Genomic DNA, 13,802 nt, shown 5'->3' with positions numbered 1-13,802 from the left:
TGTTACATGGAAATGTACATGTTATTTTACATGTTATCTGATTATAATCCATATAACAAGCCACAGGCTAACAGGAACATTGCAGAAGTGTTCTTACACAATTTCATTGAGAAAGGCTCAGAATTGACTGCTCAGCACTATCAACCCATCCCCAATGAAAACAATTGCTACCATGAGATATATTGGGTGAGATGGTTTCTGTTCCCTTCATTATGCAAGTGCTCATTTGGAGTTTGTTCGTTCTAAAGGATTTTTTTGAGTGTTTCTTCACAGTAAATTAATTGTAGAGATAATAATGCAAGAAAGAGCCTGTATTCATGCTATCATTGCAGGCCATTTTAAATACATCCTATTAAAAAAGTAGTTTAAATCTATTCAGCTAAAGGACAAGGAGGAATGAAAAGACTAGGAAGTTCTGCATGGATATAATCCAGCCCAGTGTCCCATGGAGCTGGGATTGGGGCACTCACCAATCTGCTGATCTCCTCCTGCCTGTCTGGGGCAGACCTGGCTGTCGCTTTTATCATGGTTGATGTCTGATTGTCTGTAAGCTTCTTGATACAACGCTGGCCTGCCACGATGTTACACACCTGCACGGGAAAATCAGAAGCATTAATTCACATCAGAAGCACTCAGATCACATCACACTGTATACGCACCACACTCCGCTGTCACTATAAACCACAAGCCCAACATGTTTAAGCAACTTCCTGTTCTTTCTTGTATTTCTACACTTTAAAGCACTTTAGGATACAGACATTCTTTAGTCTGAAATTAAGAGGGTTGAACACGTAAACCTGTAAACACACTTGTATTGCAAAGAGCATAAATTCTTAATGTTTTGCAAACTGATAGAACCCATCCAAACCCATCTGATCAATCAGAGTAAGGCTCTTACTTCTAAAGGCAGGTAGGTGTGTTTTTGTTCCTGTCCCACTTGCAGACAAGGAAGGTGAGGGTATTTCAGCTGGAGGTTGTATTTCTCTCTGAAATACTGTGCTACTGTCCTCTCCACAGTCTGGCCATTTTCTAGCTGTAAAGGAAAGCTGAGAAGACAAACATGTTAGTAAAATATTAGTTGTCAAATGACATTGTCCCAAAATTAATGGACTATCAGGTCCTGTTGCTCAGTGTGAAAATATCACACATTTCATGCTCTGACAAAAAGCCTCTTACGTTTGATGACTTGCAGGCCGTCTTGTTACGTTACAGACACGGTACTTCCTTCTCATTGTCCCACAGTGAGTCACTTCTACCTTTAGGCCTGCATAAAAGCATAAAAAAACCCTGATGCCATAACTACACAAACATGTACACAGAAGGCACAAGGTTTCAAATCATAGAACATAACAGCTTTGGGATTGTCCTGGGTTGATTATGATAAATTGTATCCCCATTCGTCCACCTAACCCAGACACAGGTTTTGCATTCTTAAAATTCCATCTAAGAGTAAAAGTGAGTGGAAAAGAAGCACCGAGTCTGTTATCAGAGACTGTACTTGCTGCCCCCCGCATCGGGAGTTTTGAATACAGCACACACAGACAACAAGAGACAGATCGCCTTGGCTTTCCAACTAGTCAGAGCAGAGAGGTCTTCCTGGACTGTTTTCTTTCCCTTTTTCTGAAACGAATTGAACCTGCTCTGGACTGGGGACTCGGGGGAGCACCGTGAGCTCGCACCCGTGGAGCCCAGCCTGGGCAGCGGCATTTTCCAGCACCAGAGGGACTGATAACAGAGTGAACACCCACAGGAAAGAGACCCTCTGAAGTTTGTCATCTCTTTGGAACGGCAAGAGGATTTGTAATTTGGTATCGTTCATTCTTGTGCTGGGTAGTGCTGTACCTGTGAAATAAACAGGTTTTTTCCACTTCTCTCAGAGAAATCTCTTCCCGAACTGGTTGGGGGGTGGGAGAAAAGGGCCACTTGGGTTTGCTTCCAGGGGAAGCCTCATTGGAGGTTTTCTCCCAGATCTGCCCTAAACCAGCACCAAATAGCACAAATGTAAGAAACTATTATTCTCTAAACATTTTTACTTTCATTATAATTTGAGTTCTGACTAATCCTCATTACTATCTTCAGAAAGAAAGCATGACGTAGAATATTTAATGTTCAGTGTCTTCTGAATTTCATTTAGCAGTTTCATTTAAAAAGCACTGACTGAACTCAGAGAGCAGTTTTTCACCATATCCTCTTGTTCTCATTCTCAGTCTTGAACATCTCTCCAAACTATCAGTTCCAATGTATTTGAAATTAAAAGGGCAAAACCAGATTTCTACTTTATCGTCTTTCTCCACAGCTTTTTATTTGTTGTTTGTTTTTACATTCAGCCCGTAATTTTCTTTAATTTCAGTGACCAAGCTGAATTTTGAATTTTGAGCATCTCGCCTCAAAGCACCCAGCCTACACACCAGAGCCTCTCCAGACTTACCTCTGCCCACAATAATCATGACAGTGGCAGCTCCAAGAGGCTCTGGGGGCTGTTGCTGTCACTGTGCACACACTGTGCTGCTCACACAGGGCAGCCTCAACATCTGCTGGAAGCACTGAGCTTATCACACAAGGGCTGCACAGCATCCACACGCTGCTGTCTTTCTCCAGCCCCAGGGGACAGAAAGCAGCTAAAAACAGAGCCTGGGTATTCAAAGGATTCACCTCCAGTAGTAAAGTCTAATACTGGTGAAGTCTAGTAGTAAAGGCCTTTGGGAGAGCAATTGGATGGCTCATCCTGTTGAGGTTTGTGGACCACTGACTGAACACCCACTCAAAATCAGGTCCCCAGGTACCAGACACCAGACTGTATTTAGTTTACTGGGGACACAGACATCACAAAGAAACACTGGCTGTACCTCCTTGCTCCCATAAAACACTAATTGCATCAAGAACATCAGCATTACTCACAGTTAAAAATAAACCACCACTGCCCTGACACGGCATTAAGAGAAAATAGAGAAACCATGGGGCACTGTGACCACAGACAAGGGCTGATGAACACAGAGATATCTGGAATCCATTCCCTGCTCTGTCATTACTCTGCTGTGACACTACCAAGGCAGTGCCCTCCCCCAGTGCTGCTCACACACAGCCAGCTCTAATGCAGGGCTTGTTTTGCTGTATGTGGTCACGTCCTGGCTGGAGCTCTCAGACCCTAAAGCAGCAAAGACAAATCTGAGAGCAAAAGGATAACTTTCAACATTTTCTGACTATGGTATCAGAGCCTCTGAGGCATCTGAGATTAAGAAGAGGCAGTTTCTCAATCTCCAGTTACCTGCCCTACAGAATGAAGACAGACAGGTAGATGTAAAAGGGGACATGTTAGGACTAATACAAAATAATTCCTGTAAGTCTTTTTCAGTCATGACTCTTCTGTGAGCACATCCCTTTATGACTAGAGTTCAAATTTACTTTTTAGTTGCCCAGTATTTCAGTAGAGTCTAACATTGCATCAGGTGTTTAAGAACTGAGCCCCTTCACATCTTTTCCCTCTGCAAATTACACTGCAATGAAGGATATGGGAAAATACAAACCCGAGTAGCATATATGGAGTGAAACCACTCAAAGCAGCAGCTTATGCAATTCCTTTGGAATGGAATTTGGCCTTCAGCTGCAAGTGGTACTTGTTTTTCCACAAGACAATCACTTATTAGAATTCACTGTAACAACACTCTTTCAAAGATTCAATGTTAGCCTTGAAATCAATGTTCACTTTGCCACAGCAATGAAACAGCAGGAGCCCACACACAATGCCAGGTAGCCTCAGGGACCCTGGGTTAGGAGAGGCTAGCACCAGCCACTTACCTCTGCCCAGGCAATGAACAACATGCTCCCTTTTGGCCTTTAAGGCACTGGGAATGTTCTTCAGCTCTGCAGAGCAGCACTGTTTCTCTCAGTATTAGAGCTATATACATGGACACTACAATTCTCTTGGCAGTTCCATGCCCTTCTGACGCATGTTAACCAGGTTTCCAGTCAAAACAATTCCATTAGAATTACCTTTATTGTGTCACCTGGGACAAAACAGACCCATTTCTACTCACCCTTTATCTCTTTGGTGAATTTTACCCGATGAGAATCAGTCAGAGGTCTTGGTTGTTCATCAATATTATGAATGTCAAGGACTTCACACATGAACTGAATTACGGGTTGTGCTTTGTAGAAGGCAGTGGCAGAAACTACACAGAGCAAAACATTAAGTGTAAAAACCCCCAGACAAGGTATTGTGAAGCATTTCATACATCAATATTTCTTAGAATTTCACGTAAACCTCAGGCACATTTAGAAACAGAACAGTGAGTTCTGCAAGAGTAAAATATCAAAAAGCCAGGAAAAAGGTCCACAGTGACACATCTGTCCCTGGTACAGTCATTCTGCTACTACCTGGAATTTCAGAGGTTTGGAAGGGTTTTTCCCCAGAGAACATTTATTTCTAGAGAGCTGCAGCACCCCAGAGAGACATTCTCATTCACCTCTGTATGAAGCTGCAGAGATAGGACTAATACCTCTCTACCTCAGACTTTTGAATATTAAAAGCTAACATAATTCAACACACAATATAATTTTGTCAATTACATAATCTGCTCAATTACTGAAACAGTATCTGGTGTAGACATGAGCACTATTTTGACTATGCACAAATTGTGTTCATGTAGTGGGGAGTAGAACCCTTGATCTATTCAAATCTCTCACCCTCTCCACAAGCTAATGACACTATCACTTTAAGGGATAATATACTGTTTTTAAGCATGACAGCTGATTTATTCCATGCAAGGAAGATCATAAATTACCTTATGGACTAAGTTATAAACAACTGAAACAACACCTTTGGCAGGAAGGGTGAGGTGGGACTAGACAAAGTTCAGACACAAACTCTTCCACACGTTTAAAACTTTAAATGGTAACAACAGTAAAGAAATACTCAACAAGCATTTATCAGTTTTCCAGATCTCATGTACCGAACCCGCCACATATCTGTGCTGATACAATCCAACATTCTTCAGACTTGTGTCACTTGAGCAGCCTACCAACCTCACATGACGCATCAGCCAACATCTCCAGATGCCTAAGACTGCTCCAGATTTCTGAGTGACCCCAAATCCTCACTCTCCCCACCCTGGCAACATGTGGGTTGTCTCCCACAGCAACACTTTCATGGAGAACCTCATCCAACTAAACAACTGAAAAACCTCCAGTGATGGGATTTGAAGGCAATTTCACAGCCTCAAATCAGGAAACAGAACAACAGCTCTGTGAATCACCACTTACAACAGACTTAAAATTTCTCATTCACAAGGAAGGACTGAAAAACTTCTACTCCAAGAATTACTACTACACTTGCTAATGCTGGTAAGAAAAACTTGCCTCACAAAGTAACAGCACAGTACATCATCAACTGGTGTAAATTTATCCTCTTCTCCTGCCTGAACTGCAGTTCTCTCAGTACCTTGCACATAGATACCAGCACTGGTTCTTTCTGGGACAGGTTGGGATTTTTACATTCATTTTTTAAACCACAGCTGCCGTTAGAAAGGCAATTTTACAAGAACAAACCGTGTGACTTCAGTCACACAAGAATCACCACAATTTACGTAAAGCAGAACACACGGACTTACAAATTTCCAGCAAGACAGTTCAACATCTGCAATATGCTCTAAGACACATGCTAAGCACAACCTGACTTGGAGTACTCAATGTAGAGCAAGACAATTTACCTTGGGTTTATAAAGCCTTTCAAAGACAGTGGGAACTGAATGCACATCAGAGAAAACCTCAGGCAGCACCTGCACCTCCACCACTGACACTTTTCCATGAGGGTTTAACAACTAAATAGAGTCGAGTGCTCACAGGATGAGGAGTCTGACAAAGGCACCAGCCAATCTCAGATCCATTCATCTGGGACTCAATAAAGTGCTGCAGAGCTCATGCTTTTGCATAAGAAAGCCTATCCCAATCAGCCTTATTCAGAGAAGTGTTTGGGGTATGTTTTACAGAGTTTTCTTGGAAGTACTGAGCACCACTCACTGTGTACAGCTGCACCGAGACACAGCGCAGGCAACCTGCCTCTGTCACTGGGGATGCACCAGGACTGAAATTAAGTAGGAAAACAAGCCCTGTGCAATTCCTTCTTACACAGGGATATTGGTCTTTATATGGCAGCTAAATTTCTGCTCAAACATTGACATGATGACAAATGTAAGAAAAAAGACTAGAATTTCTGGGTAGCCTTTGCCATACATGTCTGGTCTGAATCTCAGCCCTGAATCTCCACTTACCATCGATGTTGAGCATCATTTTCCACATGGCAGGTCGGACTGACTGATGGAACCCAAACCAGACCTCCCTGCCCCCTCCCAGGGGGTGGTCATAGCCTTCGGGAGCTGAGAAGAAGGAGCGGCCCACAGGGGTGTACCTAGTGAAACAGGTGGCCACACATTTATATTCTTGCTTTCCAAACATAAAATTCATGTAACAAAGACTATAACACACAGCATTATTATTTTTTTGGCATTTTGTGCACCAGCAATCTGTGCCAAGAAGCAACTATAAACAAAATATCCTGAATGCTTCTGTTCCTATTGCAGTGCTTTTAAATTTAGACAAAAACATTCACTATTTTTAGCAATGCACAAACCACTTTCAGTTTTTACAACAAATCAGGAACTAAGTTAACGTACCCTTCCTGATCTTCTGCTTCAAGAAAGTGGAATCTCCACCACAGCAGAGTGTGTACAACAGCCTTGTCTACACTGACCTGACCCTTAAATACCACTTTTCCTATTTCATAGGGACCTTTTGAATACAAGATACATTGAGAGAAGCAAAAACTATGGGGGAAACAAAGAACTAGAGGAAATGATGTTTCTCTCACAAGTAGAAAACAGCTGCTCCTGAGTCTCCACACCTCCTGTTTTGTAATGCACAGGCATTAGTATAGAGGTTAACATCTTCAGATCTGAGGAAGCTGAGGAACACTGGATTCCCAACAAAACCACAGGGCACTTTTTTTAGGAGTCAGCTACATGCAGTGACACCTATCAGAGCAAAGCCATCGTGCTGCCTAAAGCCAACAAACTTCAAAAGCAACTTTCATTGACCAAATCAGGTGAAATTAGCCTTCTCTAAATTTCAGGGTTCTGAGATAAAAAAACAAATATGAGACTTTGTTTAGCCAGGTACGTGGTCCCAGCCATGTATTTCAGACGTGAGAAGCGCGCACTGGTCACAGTATATCAATGGATTAGAGAGACCTGTGCTTTTTCACAGGCACTGCCATGACTTGGCTCAGGTTGAGCAGAACCAGGACAGCAGCACTACAGCTCACTGGCACCTCTCAACATTTCAGTGAAGACCTATTATAAATGCCTGCTGTTTCTTGATCTTTTCCAACACACATATCACCTGCTCTGCCTACAGAAACACTTGTACAGAACTGGCTACAAGCTCCCCTTTCAGCTCACCAGCTGTGCTGCAAAGGGGAATGAGCAGTTTCTCTTTTCACCTGTGAAGAAATGGGGATGAAGGTCTCCCAGTGGGGATACTTCAGGTAAAGACAGACCGCAGGAAGACAGTGAACCTACTTCATGGAGGGGAGGTGTCGTAGCACCACATCGACAGCATGAACAGGGTTAGTGCTGATAGGTTTGTCTAGTTCCAGAGGCTCAGGCAAGGTTCTTCCTGTCAAAACTTCATGCAGCAAGTGCCAGCTCACCCGAGAAACAAACTTTATTGACACTTTGAAGGGACGATCTTTTCCACCTTCTCCAGGTAGTGTCACATCCAAATCCACCTGGGCAGAGGAGAAAAGAAAGAAATAAAAAGCTTTTTAATCTGGAGTCTGGTACCCTTGTGACTACTCCTGTCCATAACTGGGCCAGAGACTCAAAAACTCAAAAATATTGAAAAGACAGCACATTTGATGAAAGTACATTATCAAATGCACAAAGTGATGAGAACTGGGCCCTGACCAAGCAGAAGAAGATAACTTTTTGTCAGCTCTAATCATTAAGCGATACATTCTAGAAAAACTCTGGCTTGGTTTTTCAATTCATTCACAAGATCATATGTTGCAGTCTGTAAAATGAAATGTTTTAATCGATTTTGCTTTAGAAGGCAGCTACGAAATTCTACAGGAAGTTCTGAATGCAACTGTTCCATGAACATTTACACACACTGGAATTTGCAGGAAATGTATCAGAAGGACTCAGTTTCAGTACAGATAGTGTAAGATAGTTCCAGCTTTTCTGACATCAGTAATATTTAAAGTTGGCTTTTTTCCTTTCCTATGAAGCTGCTACCAATACAGCATCATCCCAGTTATCTTACCCCAGTAGTGGCCACAGGAAGTGGATTGGCTGTATAGAGGCTTCTTTTCCCATCATAAACTGGTCTACGGTCCCCAAATATTGTCACTTTAAAATGTTGCACCATAGAGTCCACCACGTCCCTGGAAAAGGGATATTTACATTGAAGATGTTTCTGAGGAAGGATCAGACCCAAGCTGGCTCTCACTCCTTAGTGTTTTGCTGAAGTAGTTGCAATAAACAATACTTGAGTGAATTCTAAACACCCACTGCTATTCCAAAAGGTGCTTCACATGCTTGAACTAAATAAATAAACACTACAGAATAAAATAAGAATCAATGCAAATGTTTAAGTACTGGGAAATATTGGTATTGAAATTATTTCAGAAACTCCTAGAAATGACCAAGGCCTTTGCATCATCTTTATTATGGAATACAAGGACACTGTTACCTTGGGAAAAACCCACAAAGTGGTATTGTGAAAAAACAGTACAAACCCCCAACTGGAAGCTCTGCCAGTTCATTGTACTGTCTGCAGCAATGTTTCTCTGTTCCTCAACTGATAAGAATTTTGAATTCTGCCTACACCGGTTATAAACATGAGATGCCCTAACAAAAAAGGTTTGGCTTTAAGTCCTTAATAACCTGAGTTTTTACAAAATCATGTAAAAGCCCAATCCAATTTGCACACAATTATAGATTTGCCTCCCTTGCTTTATTATAAATTGATGGCAATAAAAATTAACCTGACACAAGCACTGAAATTACACTTGAAAAACCATCATGAAATTTTCAGCTTATACAAAGATGCTTCTTGATGAGAGTAGTAGATAAAAAGAGACTTTTGGAACACCTCCAACTGTAACAGGCCTTTGGAATTGAATTTTTTGGGAAATCTTGGTGTTTCAGTCGCACAAAATGGAAACATTTTCCTTCAGCACATGCGAACAGTAGCAGCTCTCAGGCACCAGGTCCTGGCCAGGCAATATTAACCCAAAGTACTTCAGGAAGATGATATTGACTTCCTCTTCAAGCTGAATGAGCAGCAGCACTTTTACCTCCCAGCTGGGAGGTGGGGAAAAGGAAAGAAATCCTCCCTTTCACAGCTCTTGATGTTAATCAATATTCCCATTGGTATAATCTGCAAGACAAATGTGTCTTCTCACCTGTTCACCCGCCGAGGACACTTATCTGGTTTGATATCCACCTCATAGAGGTAGACATCAATCTTTGGGATTTCAACTTGGAAGCAGTTGGCCAGCAGTTTAATGGGTTTGCCCATGGTGCCATATCCAGGACGTCTGGGCACCATGAGCAGGGGCTGTGCCCCCACGGATCCTGCAAAGGAAAAATCCCACAGATTAGGAGAAAAAGCACAACAGACAATCCCCTGAACCAACTCCCAGGACAACCAGGTGGGCACCAGAGCCAGCACACTTGAGGAAAGAAAATCAGCTGTCTCCAACAGCATGCTGCCCATGAAATTCCAAACAAATGCTTGCCCATTATTAATCCCTAAGCCTCCACCTACATCTAGACGGTTCTCTTACTCATGAGCTTCAGCAGTCAGCATGAATAAAATCAGAAGGTTTTGTTTAGGAGATTTCCTAAAACAACCCAACTAAAAATCCAAAACAAAACAAAACAAAAAAAAAAGAAAAGAAAAAAAAACCAACAAAAACACCCCCCACAAACCACCACCACCAACAACAAAAAAAATCCTTAAACAAAAACCACCCCAAAAATAACACAGGAAGTTTTACAAGTCTTTTCTGAATACCCTGGTAATAACCAAGTGGCTGCAGAGTACAAAAATACAGAAGTAGCTCTGGACTGATGCACAGGATTTGAGATAAACTCTTCATTTCAGTGCCAATATCAGCTTAGTCTTGGAAGACAGATTATTCTCGAACTTTGCTGGCTGAAAATGGATGAAGAGTAAGACCATTACCTTCCATCTAACTGCCCCCATAAAGCCAATTTGCCAGAAGAGTAAAGAATCAAATTAAGACAGGATTGTAAAACTCTTGATTACTTGTACACTAGAGAAGAATAGCCAGAACTGCTAAGAGAAACATCCAAATCTGCACTGAGATAGGTATTTTGAAAAGTAGCTAAAATACCTGCCCAGATTTGTTCCATTCTCATCTATTTAATTTGTTTTGCATCATTTACATGAGAACCCTCCACTCAAGATTTGCATTACTTATGCCTTACAAATCAAACACAGTAGTAAACATAGCCCATTTCCCAGAACTTCTACTAGTATTTCCGCTTAAAAATACCTCTTTCCAGTTAAGAAACAACAAAAACCCCAAAATGCTTGGTAGCCTGAGTTTTGAGAAGTTACTCGTGGCACAAATGTCCTGATTAACAGAGCATTCAAGCAAGATAGTGCAAAGTTCTCCCCTCTCCTCCTACTCGGTGATGCAGCCAGCAATTCCAGCCCACTCGTTTTCATAGCAGAGTTAAAATGTCAAGTGCTGGGAAAAAAAATATTTTTTATTTGCCTTTTGACTAATCTCCATAATTTCTGCAAAAAAAACTGTATTATCTTGAAGGAAATCGTGTCCTGAAAACAGGTGAACATCAAAGCCAAGTTCCTCTAACATTTGTCTGGCTCTACCCAGAAAACTACTGAAAAATTCTGAGTGGGGCTGGCTTGGAGCCATAAGATAAAACAAAACAGAAACTAAGAAGCATCATTTAAACCCCGCTCACAGACTCTGCTTATGCAAAACTTGTTCCAAGCATCTGCTCTCTTCAACTTTTCCCTCATTCTAATACTCTCACATGAGTAAAAGCAGCCCTAGAATTTACTCCAGCTATATTTGCAGAATATAAGCATAAGCAAAAAGAAGTTACTACAAAACATTTAAGTGGCATAAACAAGTTACTAGTTTATTTTAATATTCTGAAGACATACACACCATAGTTTATATTTAGTTCCTGTATGAAGGAAAGACTAACAAAACTGCTAAAATGAAGATAATATTAAAAAGGCTCTTTTAGTCTGGTCAGTGTGTCCCACTCACCCAGCCTACCCTGGAAGAAGTTAGAACCCAGATTTTGGCAAACAGGAATTAAATGACCAATAAATGAATCAGAAGTGCAGGTCTACACACTGTTCAGGTATAATTTTGAAACATTCAGCTATTTTGCTATTATTGTGTGAATCATAAGCTCCCTTGGACAAATGAACTTAAAAACATGAGTATGCCAGTACTGCCCAGATAGAGGAGCACCCACTCAGAAAACCTTGCTTTCAAGAGACACTGATTTGCCAGATTCTGTTGTGAAGGTCTTGTGTTAGTGGCTTCAAAGCTGTGACTCAAACCCAAATAACCAGCGATGCTCTGGGAATGGTTCTGCCGCAGATCTATCAGTGACTCACCCAACCTCATGCCTAAGTCCTGTGTCAAGCCCATGGAAATAAACACACAAATCAAAAATATTCCAAGTACTATTATTCTGCAGAGTACAGGATGCCTGAGCGGCAGATCCTTTCCTTCAGGTCCTTTAACCATTGCAAAAATAAAGTGGGTCAAGGCTCAAAAACCTTTCTCAAAGCAGCAGGACAGTGAGGCCTCCTCCACAGGGGATGGAACAGGTCCTCAGTGCTTCCAGAGACTCCTGCACTGCTCAGCTGCCCATAGGCTTGAGAGGAGAAACTTCTTTGTGTTAAAGAAACCAATATAAAAATGAAATTGAAGAAACTGCCATTACAGCACCAGGTAAGTACCACAGAATCATGGAATGGTTTGGGTTGGAAGGCACCTTAAAGATCGCCTTATTCCTACCCCCTGCCATGGGCAGGGACACCTTCCACTATCCCAGGCTGCTCCAAGCCCCATCCAGCCTGGCCTTGGACACTTCCAGGGATGGGGCAGCTTCTCTGGGTAACCTGTGCCAGGGCCTCTCCACCCTCACAGGGAAGAATTCTTTCCCAATATCCCACTAAGCCAGCCCTCTGGCAGTGGGAAGCGATTCCCCTGTCACTCCAAGCCTCGTAAATAGCCCTCTCAATCTTTCTTGTAGGCTCCCTTCAGATACATACCTAAGACGTTCTTAGAAGTCCAAAGAAAACTCCCAATCAAGTCTGTTCAGTGTGCTGGAGTAGAGCTCAATTCATAAAACCAGCTCAGTAAAGTCCTCAGCACTAAAACTCAACTGACTTATAACAGAAAGCAATGAAGACACAAAAAGCAACTAAAACTGGTATCTCAGATTTTTCGAAGGCTTTTGTGCAGCAAGGGAGCATGTCTCAAGATTACAGAATGGATTGACTTGGAAGGGACCTTAAAGCTCCCCCAGTTCCACTGTGGAAGTCCCTCTAATGGTTCCAATGAGCTCTGAGTGAGACTCTTTTCTTCCACGCAAGTGTCGATGTTCCAATCAAGCTTAAACACAGCCGAAAGGGACGGTGATTCCTCAGCAGCCCAGCCAGCACATGGACATGTCTGGCTTGCATCCAAACACTGGCTGCACCTACCTAGCAACCAGAGAAGCCCTGTCGGAATAAAGCCTGAACACAACGAGCAGGAGCTCAGAAACCTGCAAATGCTTCCAACACACCATTGTATGAAAAACTGCAGCTTCTGGCACGCACAACATTTTTACAGAATGAAGAAAATCCCTGATCTCCAGCAGGATGCTAATAGGAAATGCAGATTTCCTTACAGAAAGGGCCATCCCCACCGAGCTTCCAAAAAAAATTATCCTCTTTCCCACTGTGTCTTCATCATTATAAAGCCAAATTGTATTAACAGAAATAACTTAGTGGTTTTATTTTTGTTTATACAACAGTTCTAAATCCTGGATTAAAGCTGGATGGATGCTGGAACAGCCCAAAACATATCATCAAGGCCTGAGCAGGTAAATACAACTTACTCTGGCTCAGGAACACAAGGCAGATTTGTGGAACCAATCACAGGCTGGGCTGGAGCTGCACTGGGGAGAGCTAGAGCTCTCCATGGAGGGGGAAAAATAAAAGAATCCCTTTCACAGGGCCCCTGGCCCCTACTCAGAGGCCCAGCCTGTAGAGTCCTAAGAAAATCTTATCACTAGCAAAAAATAACCTAGTTCTGGATTAAAAAAATACATAGAGAAGGTTTGACTCAAACATCGGTTTCAATGATCCAGCTCCATCTGCCAGAAATCATGAATTGCCTCATTTCTATCACTTGGCCTTGCTGGGTGGCATTACATTATTTATGAGTAATGCAATCCATGTTTTCTAAACATTCCTTCTTGCAATCTAGGGTTTGGTTTTTTTCAAGGTTTCAAATACTAAGTCATGTTCAAACTCGTCAAAAGCCAACATTTGATGCCGTGGTTTGTGACTGCCAAGTGCACAAGCAAATACTGGTGTGGTAACTTATTCTGGCCTAATGGATTTACAGAAAACACACTGAAGTGTATTGGGAGAATTTAAAAGACAATCAATGCTTCTGAACCATTAAAAAAAAATCTAAATACAAAAAGCTTTAAGCCCAAAAAAGCAGCTTA

At 42.0% G+C, this 13,802-nt stretch overlaps 1 protein-coding gene across 5 annotated transcripts in view; it reads right to left on the bottom strand.

Annotated features, from left to right (window-relative positions):
* The window catches only part of LOC107214129 (protein argonaute-3), a 34,435-nt gene that overhangs the window by 17,900 nt on the left and 2,733 nt on the right, over positions 1-13,802 (bottom strand). For all 5 annotated transcript variants that reach the window (XM_015649161.2, XM_019008881.1, XM_019008879.2 and 2 more), the window contains exons 2-9: positions 9,461-9,632; positions 8,317-8,437; positions 7,572-7,780; positions 6,267-6,403; positions 4,035-4,169; positions 1,177-1,264; positions 899-1,046; positions 471-590 (exon numbers count right to left, since the gene is read on the bottom strand). In XM_015649161.2, coding sequence (XP_015504647.1) covers positions 471-590; positions 899-1,046; positions 1,177-1,264; positions 4,035-4,169; positions 6,267-6,403; positions 7,572-7,780; positions 8,317-8,437; positions 9,461-9,632 — 1,130 coding nt within the window. The remainder of the gene's footprint in view (positions 1-470; positions 591-898; positions 1,047-1,176; positions 1,265-4,034; positions 4,170-6,266; positions 6,404-7,571; positions 7,781-8,316; positions 8,438-9,460; positions 9,633-13,802) is intronic.

The sequence above is a fragment of the Parus major genome, chromosome 23, assembly GCF_001522545.3.
Source record: "Parus major isolate Abel chromosome 23, Parus_major1.1, whole genome shotgun sequence".
Classification (NCBI taxonomy): Eukaryota; Metazoa; Chordata; class Aves; order Passeriformes; family Paridae; genus Parus; species Parus major.
This window is presented reverse-complemented; position numbering and strand designations above follow the sequence as displayed.